This window comes from Gorilla gorilla, chromosome 16, assembly GCF_029281585.2.
Source record: "Gorilla gorilla gorilla isolate KB3781 chromosome 16, NHGRI_mGorGor1-v2.1_pri, whole genome shotgun sequence".
NCBI lineage: Eukaryota > Metazoa > Chordata > Mammalia > Primates > Hominidae > Gorilla > Gorilla gorilla.
The window spans coordinates 32,793,245-32,806,222 of record NC_073240.2 but is presented as its reverse complement, the minus strand read 5'-3'; the positions used below and the strand labels follow the sequence as shown (position 1 = coordinate 32,806,222).

General features: G+C 40.9%; 1 protein-coding gene and 1 non-coding gene across 12 annotated transcripts in view; both read right to left on the bottom strand.

Moving 5' to 3' along the window:
* MTMR10 (myotubularin related protein 10) overlaps positions 1-12,978 on the bottom strand; it is a 58,767-nt gene that overhangs the window by 14,105 nt on the left and 31,684 nt on the right. For all 11 annotated transcript variants that reach the window (XR_008671852.2, XM_055363199.2, XM_063698929.1 and 8 more), the window contains 7 exons: positions 11,946-12,033; positions 11,775-11,863; positions 7,660-7,790; positions 6,454-6,523; positions 4,868-4,938; positions 1,200-1,369; positions 28-198 (listed from right to left, as the gene is read on the bottom strand). Coding sequence is in view for 10 of the 11 variants with exons in the window: in XM_055363199.2 (XP_055219174.1) it covers positions 28-198; positions 1,200-1,369; positions 4,868-4,938; positions 6,454-6,523; positions 7,660-7,790; positions 11,775-11,863; positions 11,946-12,033 (790 nt within the window). In the remaining variant the exon portion in view is untranslated. The remainder of the gene's footprint in view (positions 1-27; positions 199-1,199; positions 1,370-4,867; positions 4,939-6,453; positions 6,524-7,659; positions 7,791-11,774; positions 11,864-11,945; positions 12,034-12,978) is intronic.
* Positions 9,159-9,261, bottom strand: LOC115930853 (U6 spliceosomal RNA). Its single transcript, XR_004067452.1, has one exon. It is a non-coding gene; the product is annotated as a U6 spliceosomal RNA (small nuclear RNA).

Below are 12,978 nucleotides of genomic sequence, written 5' to 3'. Positions count from 1 at the left end.
CGTAGCCACAGCCACAGGGTTGCTTACCGTGCTTTGCTTCACTCGCTGGTGAGGGGAGTTGAACAGGAAGGTGCCAAACAGTGAGATCCGGGTGCTGTCATACAACACTGCCAGGTAGGTTTCAGAGAACTCAAAAGCTGCAGGATATTGTTCTAACAGCTGCCAGGTGGCATCCAAGAATAGCAAAAATAAAGGAGACTGGCAAATACAAAGAGACAATGGGATCATTTAATGTTATCCTTCAGCCGTTCACATTTACTTCAAAATGTACTGCTGATGTTAAAGAAGAGATGAATAAGAAAACATCTAAGCCTAAAACACTTGGCTTCTAAGCTGAGCTATACATATCTATCAAACCCAAGAAGTAACATTCAACCGTGATAAACATCACAACCCTTATTTGCCCAATACATGTAACAAGTTGAAACAGCAAAGCACACAGTTGAGCGGGTTGCCACTATATGAAGGGGGAAGAGCAAAATATGTGTTTAAGCATGTCCTAGAAACAATTCTTTAGATTATATAACAAAACAAAACCATCAACCAAACTTCTCTAATGTTTGGTTGATCCTGTAGGCTCAGCATCCAGAAAACATCCCCATATTTCAGAAAACACTTTGGGATGAGCCTAGGTCACGTGGTGTGTCCCCAAGTGCAGTAGCGGGTGACCACTATTTTTTATGAGACACCACAAGTCAAATGACGCTCTCTGAAACAACCTTCTAAAAACTGATCTGACTGACCTGCCTGGCCGGTAAGATATTTGTAAGGCCTTCCGCAGCCTAACTGGAGATCCCAGGCAGCCACTAACTCCACAGCTGTTACAAAGGTGGCCCTCTCAAACTTTTCATCTTAACCTATGTATCCCATTTTAAGAAAATATGATATTCCAAAAGTGATTTTTCAAAATAGCTAATGTGCTTGTTATCTGTTTTTCAGTATTTTATTCAGAATTTTTTCAGTAGTTTTCCACTTAGACAAATTCAATAGACAACTTTTAAAAATTTCACCTTCATAGTTACAATAATCTTTATAATAAGTACATCAATTTGAACTCTAATCCATTAGTTAGCTTTGGACTAAGGAAATTAAGTTGTAGTAAATACAGTATTTTTAAAAAGCCCCTTCATCTTTTAATGACACATATTTTATTTTGTGTATCCTTAAAGACTGATAAAAAGGCATCAAGATTTTGTTACCTCTTTCTCTGATCTCTTTAGATGGTTGCATCTGTCTAGAAACTGATATCCTGCCATGACCCACTCCTTCTGTATCAGACTCTGAAATCCAGTAATTGTCCTAAAATAGGGATCCAGCATCACTTGAACAAGAGAAGCTACACAACAGCTCAAGTCTCTTCCTTCCTCCTCTGTCAATACAATGGAAAGAAAATGATTACAACATAGAAAAATGCTGAGAGAGAAAGGGAAGGAAAGGTAAACTAGATAATTTAGTATTCTGCACACCTAGGCTGCCTTCCAAATCTGTATAAGGAAATTTTACTGGATTCCAGCAACTCGAAAATATTACAGACTTGTAGATAAACTAAATTAGCATTTAATAGGAGATGGTCTTTTATACATGGATATTTGCCAGATAATAGAAGCTCATCACTCATACTTTTTACGTTCGAATGGTTTGTGGTAGAAAATCCGTCTAGACTCCATTCTACTGCTCTTTTGTCAAGGTATTAAGTATAAGGTAATCTTTCTACTGACAGGCCACATGGCAATACTGAGAAGTGAATGGGGAGAGTGGGACTGTTCACTACCAACTGAAGCTGTGGCAAACGATTCCCTCCTGTCTTTTATAGTTGTTGTCCTTTCCAATGAGGCCAGAATTGCCACACTATCAAAGTCAGCCAGGGAAATCAGAAGACAACTATTGACCAATATCCCTTATGATTACAGATGTAAAAATCAATAAAAATATGAGTAAACCAAATTATCCAGGAATGCAAAGTTGGTTTAACATCTGTCAATTTTAGTAACGTACCACAGTAATAAAGGACAAAACCAACACGATTATCTCATTAGATGTGGAAAAAGCATCTGATACAATTCTACATTCATTCCTGATTAGGAATAAAAGTAAACATATTTAAACTGATCAGAGACATCCACAAAAACCTACAATTAATGTTATTCCCATTTCATTGGTGAAAGACTGGATACTCTCTCCCTAAGATCAGGAAGATGATAAGGATGTCTATTCTCTACACTTCTCCATCTCATTGAACTGGAGAATCTAGCCAGAGCAATTAGGCAAGAAAAAGAAAATAAAAGGCATTCAGATCAGAAAGAAAAAGGTAAAAACTGTCTTTGAAGACAATATGATCCTGTATGTAAAAACTCCTATGGAATCCACAAAATAACTACTAGAATTAATAAATGAGGTCAGTAAGGTTACAGAAATTCTGTACACAACAATCTGAGTACATAGTAAACCTGAAAATGAAGTTAACAATTATATTCACAGTGACATAAAAATAAAATACTTAAGAGATTTAACAAAATAAATATAAGACTCACATAATAAAACACTGCTGATAAAATGAAAGATCTAAATAAATGAAGCAGCATAATTCATAACAGCCACAAAGTAGAAACAACCCAAATGTCCATCAACAGGTAAATGGGTAAGCAAAATGCATTTACAAACAGTGGAATACAATTCAGAAATAAAAAGGAAAAGATTGCTGATACACACTACATGAATGAACCTCAAAAACATGTATGTTGAATGAAAGAAGACAGCGGCAAAAGGCCACATATTGTATGATTCCATTTATATGAAATGCCCAGAAAGGGAAAACCTAGAGACAGAAAGATTAGTGGCTGCCTGGAGCTGGAACTTCTGGGGTGATGAAAAATTTCCAAAACTAGACTCTGTATATTTACTAAAAATTACTGAATTACAAATTAAAAATGGGTGAATTCCATAGTATGTAAATTTTTAACTAAACAAACTGTTTAAAAATAAACGTATATAAAAATGCTAGTAAAATGAAGGTTCAGTGCTACTTCTGAGGCCTCTTCTACTACAAATGCATGGAGAAATGGAGGATGAGTAGGGTTCTCCAATACGATGAGAACACCCACTGGATGAGAGAAATTGTGATTATTAGGTTCTGCATGCATTTGTGAGTTAAACACACACTCTGACTGCATCAGTTCAGGATTACTTTATATGACACATTACTATTTGATTTTTTTCTAAGAGTCTTAAAGATTTTTGCCTTGTTAAAGTCAATCAAGTTTGGCAGTTGTTAAATGTACTTCTGCAAGCCTGGCCAGGCACGGTGGCTCACGCCTATAATCCTAACACTTTGGGAGGTCGAGGTGGGCAGACCACCTGAGGTCAGGAGTTCGAGAGCAGCCTGGCCAACAAGGTGAAACCCCATCTCTAGTAAAAATACAAAAATTAGCCAGGCGTGGTGGTGCATGCTTGTAATCCCAGCTACTTGGGAGGCTGAAGCAGGAGAATCGCTTGAACCCAGGAGGTGGAGGTTGCAGTGAGCTGAGATCGTTCCATTGCATTCCAGCCTAGGTGACAGGAGCGAAACTCCATCTCAAAAAAAAAAAAAAGTACTTCTGCAAGCTTAAGCAACATTTTGTATTCATATACTATGCAACATGAGTATATAGTCTTCCCTCAGTATCCATGAGGAACTCATTCCAGGGCCTCCCTTGGATACCAAGATCCACAAATGCTTAAGTCCTGGATATAAAATGATGTTAATATTTGCATATAACCTATGCACATCCTCCTGTACACTTTAAGTTACCTCTAGATTACTTATAACACCTAATACAATGTAAATGCTATGTAAACAGTTGTTATACTATACTGTTTAGAGAATAATGACAAGGAAAAAAAAGTGTTCGTGTTCATTATGGCCAAAGCTCCCCCCCCCCCCCAATATTTTCAGTCCTGGGTTGGTTGACCACAGATGGGGAACCCATGGGTACAAAGGGCCTACTACTGTATTATACGAAGGTAGTTTTTAGTCTATTAAACTTTATCTGCAAACTTAAAAATTCTATTAGCTGTAAGTTGTTTAATATGTAATTATCCTTTGCTTAACTGAAAGACTTTTACATCACCGTTTATTCCTACCAAATATTACATTACTAGCTATTCAGCAGTTCAGTCTAAATTTCTTCATCTCAAACTGCTTCCTTAGAGTCATAATCTAGCATGAGCCAGAAGGTATTTAAAGTAAAACAAATTTGTACAAATTAGACAGCAAAATTACAGAGAGAATGCCCTGTCAAAATTAACACTAAGTATTAATCCATTAGGGGATGGGACCCACCCTTCCCATAAAATAGGAAGGATAATTTAATAAAGGGTAAAAACTGGACTACTTTCTATTCTTCTATTTGCAGTCCTTGTGCCACTGGTTTTTATTTTTTTTTTTGAGTCTTGCTGTGTTGCCCAGGCTGGAGTGCAGTGGTGCAATCTCTGCTCACTGCAACCTCCGCCTCCTAGGTTCAAGTGATACTCCTGCCTCAGCCTCCCGAGTAGCTGAGACTACAGGCGCGCACCACCACTCCTGACTGATTTTTGTATTTTTAGTAGAGACAAGGTTTCACCATGTTGGCCAGGCTGATCTCGAACTTCTGACCTCAAGTGATCCGCCCGCCTCAACCTCCCAAAGTCTGGGATTACAGGCTTCAGCCACTGCGCCCAGCCTGTGCCACTGTTTTATTCAAATGATGTGCAAAATCTGTAATGTATTTGATGGTACTGTAGTAAATAAGAAATAGCTAAAACTGATGTGATTTACTTGAATGGGGACAAGCAGTAAACCAAGGCTGGCTGGCATGGTGGTCATGGTGCTTTCAGGAGTTACTTTAGTTACCTTGTAGGACTACAGAGAGATGTTTGCTTTCTAGCATGTATACAAGTTCTGCTGAATGCTTAAGGAATGCCCTGAAGAGAGAAAAGGAAAAGTAGTGTTAAAAATCAAATTTCCACTACAAATACATAAAGTACTTGAAATCAAGCAAATCTAATTTCTCACTTTACAGATGCTCTCTGACTCATGATATTCCCATAACTCATGACCCATGATAACCCACTGTAAGCTGAAAATACCCTAAACTGAGACTGTGTGGCTGACTGGCAGCTGTGGCTCCCTGCTGCTACTCAGCATCACAAGAGAGGATTGACTGCTTTCTACTGAATGCACATAGCTTTTGCATTACCGTAAAGTTTCTTTAGTTACTTATACGATTTCTCAGAGGAGTATATTTTGTAATTTTTGTTTTCTTTTTAAGAGACAGGCTCTCATTTTGTCACCCACACTACAGTGCAGTGGCATATCACAGCTCATTGTAACCCTGAACTCCTGGCCTCAAGTGATCCTCCTGCCTCCACCTCCTGAGCAGCTAGGACCACAGGCACGAGCCACCATGCCTGCCTAGTTTTAAAATTATTTTGTGGAGATGGGCATCTTACTATGTTCCTCGGCTGGTTGTGAACTCCTGGCCTCAAGTGATCCTCCTGCCTCAGGCTCCCTAGGACAACAGGCACATGCCACCATGCCTGGCTAGTTTCCAACTTTTTTGTGGAGATGGGGTCTCACTATGTCGCTCAGGCTGGTTGTGAACTACTGGCCTCAAGTGATCCTCCTCCCCAGAGCTTTGGAATTACTGGCATGAGCTACCACAACCGGCCCCACTTTGTAAAGTTTTTTTTTTGAGATGGAGACTTGCTCTATCGCCCAGGCTGCAGCGCAGTGGCGTGATCTTGGCTCAATGCAACCTCTGCCTCCCAGGTTCAAGTGATTCTCCTGCCTCAGCCTCCTGAGTAGCTGGGACTACAGGTGCGTGCCAGCTAATTTTTGTATTTTTAGTAGAGACAAGGTTTCACCATGTTGGCCAGGCTGGTCTCGAACTCCTGACCTCAGGTGAGCCACCCGCCTTGGCCTCCCAAAGTGCTGGGATAACAGGCATGAGCCACCACGCCTGGCCTCATTTTGTACTTTTTCATCAGGGAAATTCATAAACCCTTTATAAAAAGGAAGGGGTTGACTTATGACAAAACTATAGAGATTGAGAAGAGATTAGTGGTAGCCAACAGACACAGATGGCGATGAGGGTGCACCTATAAGAAGGCTAGCACAGGGGAGCCTTGTCATGGAACAGGTCTGTATCTTCCTGTGGTGGTGGTTACGTGAACCTACACACGTGATAAAATCGCACAGCTGTGCTAAGGGCATGCACACAGACGAGAGCATGTATGAACTGGTGAGTAAGAGCTATCCAGTGTCCCAGTGTCAGCTTCCTGGTTTGGATGCTGTACTCTAGTTACGAGATGTTACTATTGGGGGAAGTTGGATGAAGAGTAAGTACATGGCCCTCTGTGCTATTTTTGTACCTCCAGTGAGTCTGTAGTTATCTCAAAATAAAAAGTTAAAGGAAAAGAAAGTAAAGAAGTACAAACCTTACATATTCTAACCATCGAGTATTTTCCAGTGAAGATAACCATTTCTCTTCAGTTTCTTCAAAAGGCTCTGTAATAAATTATATACATACACATTTTTACTTTTTATTTTATATGATCCCTATCAGAGTAAAGAGATACATCAGTTTCTAATATTTAAAAGTTAGCTTTAAGTAAATATCATGCATTTTCACTTTAATAACATGGAATAAGTATTTAAGAAGACATTACAATTCTGTAACAAAGCAAAACAAAGCATTCCCCTGGGGCTCCATCATCTTCTCTCTCGCTCTTTCAGGGAAATCTTGGAGTCCAACCAACTCTGACTCCCAACAGCTAAGAATTCCAGCCGTCCCTGCTCAGCCTATGCCTTGATCCTGGCCCTCCTGACCTGTGAGGTCAGCTGCCCAGGCCCTAGCCCTTGGCCTTCTCACTGCAAGCCTTGCCCTCCTGCTTCCCTGCCCCACCCCTGCTGCCAGTGGTGCCTCTGTGCATGGCTCACGTGGCCTGAGGGCTAGCCACTGCATGAGGACAGGCATCCTCACTGCCCTGCCCAGAGTGCACATAATCATTCAGGACACTAGTTTTTTCAACAACTTGCCCCTGCCCCGCCCCTGCAAGGCCCTCCCCCAGGGAAGTGCTCACTCATTGCTCAAGATCTGCTGCAAGGCTGCCTTTGCTGACTCCCTGGTGACTTAGAGGATCTCTCGAGGAGGACCCACATTACACCAAAGATGCTTTCATGTGACTCATCCCGCAGGACACATGAAAGCCACCTGATACGTTTGCTCAAACAGATATATCAGAATTCTGATGCTACAGATATAACACAGCTGTTTGATACCCATGTCAAGTCACCTATCTCAAAGTATAACTGTATGTATTAAAATCTTAAGAAGTTTGTCTGTGAGGTAATACAGTGTTCTACTCAGCAAATGCTTTTATAAAAGTATTCTCCTATGCCTTTCATCATCTGAAGGAAATTTAATACACTCATTTTTCCCCCTCTAAAACAAAAAGTAGTTTAAACTTAATTCCTTAGGAGGTTCTGAAGTTCTCATACAATAATATATAATTTGTACAAATAGTTCCATAGACTCCTTAAATATATCTATTTCTACATTTTTAAGAACATCACTTTTCCTGACATCTCATGCAACTCTGTATCCTGTGTTCATTATATATATGAAATAAGAATGAAATTACCATTAACGCATAGCTGCTTCAGTTTTACAAATGCTGCCTGTACTTCTTGAATATTAGGCAAGGTCTTATCCAAATCTGATTTGTAAACATCACTTCTCTGTGGGTGACTTTTAGTTATTGCATTACAAATCCTAATAAAGACAAAAATACTTTAGTCATTACTCATTCATTTCAGCATATATTTATTTAACCCTTACTATAGACCAGGGGATAGAGAGAGGAATGAGACAGGTAAGGTCTCTGCCTTCATGGAGTTTACTTTTTTTTTTTTTTTAAGACAGAACCATTGCTTATCTTATTTTTTAGTTTTAGAGACTATTCCATCAGGTTTCTCTGCATGATTTTTCTGTATTCTCATAAAACTGAGAGTGAAATCAAGAAGACAGGTAAACTTTGTTTCCCTCTTAGCACCCAACTTCTCCCACCCACCTGGCTTTGACTACTACAGAATGCTGCCATTCACCTCACCGCCACCCCCACGTGCAGTGCACAGAACAAATTAGATCATTTCCTTCTTTTTCTTTTTGAGACGGAGTCTCATACTGTCGCCCAGGCTGGAGTGCAGTGGCACCATCTCGGCTCACTGCAACCTCCCCCTCCCGGGTTCAAGCGATTCTCCTGCCTCACCCTCCCGAGTAGCTGGGATTACAGGCACCCGCCACCACACCTGGCTAAATTTTTGTATTTTTAGTAGAGGCGGGGTTTTACCATGTTGGCCAGGCTGGTCTCAAACTCCTGACCTTGTGATTCACCCCCCTTGGCCTCCCAAAGTGCTGGGATTACAGGCGTGAGCCACCGCGCCCGGGCTCATTCCCTTATTTCTGATGGAAGAAAATAAAGCACATCCACTGGAACACTTGCCTAGGAAACAGAAACACTGCCGCGGGGGGGGGGGGGGGGGGGGGGGGCGGGCAGCATTGCATTTAGATTAAGGAGACCCTACACTCCCACATCTTTCCACATGATGTAGACAGAAGGATGGCAAACCAGATGCACATTCTCCAGCTCTAGAGAATGCAAAGCACCTATTCCCACAGTCTTAACGATTTGCTGTAGGATGAACTGCAAGTATAGACATTCACCAAAATTCCTCCCACCCTTCCTCTATTCTTAGGAGAGAATGGGCTACTATAAATATGTGCCATGGGGTCTCTAGATGTTTTCAAAGGAAACAGCCAGGACTGGGATTCCCATCTATATTCAACGGGTAACTTCCACACCACTTTAAAAAAACAAAACAAAACCCTGCTGTTGTTTTTTTTTTCCTGAATAGAAAAAGTAATATAAATTAGTGTGGAATGTTTAAAAACACCTAGAAAAGATAAGAAAAACAAAATCACTCAGAATTCTAAAATTTTGGTGCAATCTTTCTAGGTTTCCTCTATGCACCTTTATGTGTATGGAATTTAATGTAGGCATGAAAAATAAAATGGCACTGTACATTTGCTTGATAAACTGATTTTTAAAAATTAAATAACATGAATATGCTCCCATTTCATTAAAATATGTAATGTGTCATGAACCTGCATGTCATCTTTGTGCAAGGGCTATGGTAACCTTCCCTGTATCATTCCAATTTTACTACTGGTGTTGCCCAAGCAAGTGGGGAGTTGACATTCTTTGTGGGGTGGGGTAGATGATAAGATAAATGGACTGTGGTGAATGCCATGGATGATGTAATCATGGGATTACAGGCTACTTTAGGTCACATGGTGAAAAACAGCTGCTCTGTGAAGATGGTACTGAAGCCGAAACCTAAATGAATAGAGAAGCAATGTAAAGATCTGGGGTGAAAATGTTCTAGGCAGAGGGCAGCTAGTACAAGGGCCCTGTGGCAGGTAACAAGCATGGGTGCTGAGAAACCTAAAGAAGGCCAGTGGGGCTAGATGACACACCTGAGGGAAAAAGGTTAGGAGACGACGCTGGACAAAAAAGAGGATCTGTTCTGCTTATGAAGAATAGGATAGCTGAAAACACAAAAGGCATTAAAGTAATTTTCAGCTTAATAAATCACTGAAACTGCCACTGATTATAAGGTTTTATAACTAACTCTCACCCAACAATGCTACAATTGTCCCTTTAACAGCAAAATTCCTAACTGTGCACTTCATCAGCATGTATGCTAATGAAAACAAGGCTTGGAGTATGACACAGCAGACAGTTAATTCCAAATGGAGTTCAGGTAAACCAAAATCCACAGAGAATACGGACTCGTGTGAACTATAGTCACCTTCCTTTCCAGAAAACTGAAGGGTCATTTGAGGGTCACTTGACGGTTATTTGCTTCAGTGAATATGGCTCTGTCAGTTACGGTACAGTGGAAAAACCCTACAATCTGGCTGTACCAAAAAGGACTGTGATACACAATTTCTGAGGCTCTATAAGCCTGTTTTATAAGATCTGTTCATTTACTCCTCATTTATTCAACAAGTATTGAATTAATATCATATATGCTTCCTGGGTGCTAAATATATAACGGTATGCCAAACAGACATAGTCCCTCATCTCATGGAGTAAAAACGACAGGCGGTAATCAAACTGTAACACACACATATATAATTAAAAACTGAAATAAATGTTAAAAACTCAGGAGCTCTAAGAACATAGACTTTTGAGGTCTGATCAAACTTTAGAGGTGAGAGAAGGCTTATCTTGAGGAAATGATGTTTGAATTGAGATATAAAGAATGAGTGAGCCAGGTGCGGTGGCTCACGCCTGTAATCCCAGCACTTCGGTAGGCCGAGGCGGGTGGATCACCTGAGGTCAGGAGTTCGAGACCAGCCTGGCCGACATGGTGAAACCTTGTCTCTATTAAAAATACAAAAATCAGCTGGATGTGGTGGTGGGTGCCTGTAATCCCAGCTACTCAGGAGGCTGAGGCATGATAATCACTTGAACCCGGGAGCCGAGATCGTACCACTGCACTCCAGCATGGGTGACAGAGTGAGACTCTGTCTCAAAAAAAAAAGAAACAAGGAGTGCCAAGTGGGTAAGCGTGGAGAGTGTTCCCAGATGAGTGCAAAGAAGGCAGTCCAGAAGGGAAGCGCGCTGGACAATGTCAGGAGGTTGAAAACACCAGGGAAAGTCCAGGGGGCTGGAGCCCAGGGGGAGAGGAGACATGGAAGAAGGAAATGATAGCACTTATAACACACAGGCAGAGGTGGAGCTGGGTTTGTGGAAGCACATGGGTTTGCAAGGTGTCTGAAAAGTGAAGTGAGAAAATCTGAGGAGGGATTGGTGATGGGGAAGGGAAAGAAAGAGGAAGGCATCCAGGATGACCCCCCGGTTTCTAAGAGCAGGCTGGGGGAGGGCATGGAGGCCATATCCTTGAGTTTGGTTTTGGACATAATGAGTTTAACGGGCCTTTGAGACCTCCATGTAGAAGTCAGGTAGACTGAAGATATAAATGTGTTGGTCACTAAAGCCACATTCTTGGGGAAACTTCTTTAGGAAAAGAATACAGAACATGAGGAAGCGGCCTTAGAATCTGTGTAATGTCTGGAGAGAAGAGGATGGGTCTGCAGAAGGCACGGAGTGCCAGTGAGGAAGAGGAGCTTCAGGAGAGTGGAGAGGAGCAGAGGCCGACGGCCCAGGCGGGTTTAAGGAGAGAGTGATCAATAGTATTGCTCGCTGCTATGAGCACAACTGAGAAAGGCCTCCTACTTTAATGACGTGGAGGTTACTAATGACCACAGCAGATGATGCCAGACTCGTCTGTGGTGGCTAATTAAAACCACTGTTCTAGCTATTGCAAATGTGTAGACCTAAATAAGACACATCAAACTACAAGAAAAGTTTGATTTATCCTGAAGTGTCTCAACTGGATATCACTGCACTTTGAAAGTATGTTATAGGAAATGCTATAGCAAGATGTCAGCAATGTAAGATCCACAAGTGTCTTACAAACCAAATAATTAAATTATATTTAGTGTAACTCCAATGTCAGTTAATTTTAATATTATCACATTCTTTTCAAAATGGCAATTCTTATATAAAACATGGTGCTAACTAATTAGTAAGACTATGCATTTTGTTATTTTCAATTAGTAGGGAACTCACTGTAGTTACACAACAAGTAAAACTATCTAAAGTGACAATGACCATTTCTCAATTACCTCTGGTCAATCTTCCTCTGCTGCAGCACGTCTTTGATGAGGGCCATTCGCACAAGAGCACTGCCGTTAGAGTGGCTCCAGCACCAGAGCTAGGGGAGAGGCAGAATCCTTACTTCACTGTGTAGAAACAATGGACGTCAGCATTCATAAAATCCAACAGAAATCACTTACTGGCATCCTTCTCCCAATAAAAGAATGGGAAAAGATCTTTAGATCTTGGTCTGCTAAAGAACTTGGCACTACAATGTATTCTGGAAGGCTGGAGGGGAAAAAAAAAATTATATGAGTGCTGTGCTAAAAGCAGGAATAGTGTGCTCCTGCAGACCCTATAAATAATTAAGCACAGTTGTCCGCATTTAATGTGCACCCCACTTAGTAGCCACATGGTGGGCACCATGGGGGGGCAGTGACGATCCTACACATCTTAGTCTAAAATATGTGCGATATGACCAATTCTTAAAAATCTAAATTTATAGCATGAGAAAATTCCAAAGAAGGTATTAGAAATATTTTCCAGAATGACTATTAAACATGTATGTGTTCACTGAAAAATATATCCACCTTTGTTCTCTTGACAGGCTATGGTTAAGGACACCAGGCAAACAAAAGAAAACCCCACAAATCTACCAGGAGCTTTAGCTCTCTTCTTAAGTCCCTCTTCTACCCTTCCCCATGCCTAAAAGGCACAGTCAGACTCTAGGACACTGATCAGACAATAATTACTAGTGGGCAAGCTCACTGCACCTCAAGACATCTTCCTTCTTTCCCCGACGTGGCTGGGCAGCCCCATCACATGTTTCTCAGCACATATACCAGAGTGTGCTGGCCGTGAAGCTTAAATTCCAGGGGAAGCAAAAGATACAAGCTACATGCTGCAAAGCACCTTTCTAGAACCGTACTAGAAGTTCCTGGTACTGGATTAACCAGTAATAACACAGTAGTGTTTTTATTCCTTTTTCTAAAAAGCTGCTTATGTGCGTGAACTAATGAGGACTTCAATGACCTTAAAATAAGGCATTCCAAAAAATTCATAATAACTAAATGACATTAAACAAATTAAAAAAACAAATTCCTAGTCACTTCTAGAAGATCCCCTAGGGAACCAGCTCACTATTTGGAAAAATGTTAAGTAAAGGAGAAAATGTAGATATTTATATTGCTTTTCTTGTATGAACTGTGTTACAGGGCACTAAAGAGCTGGTGA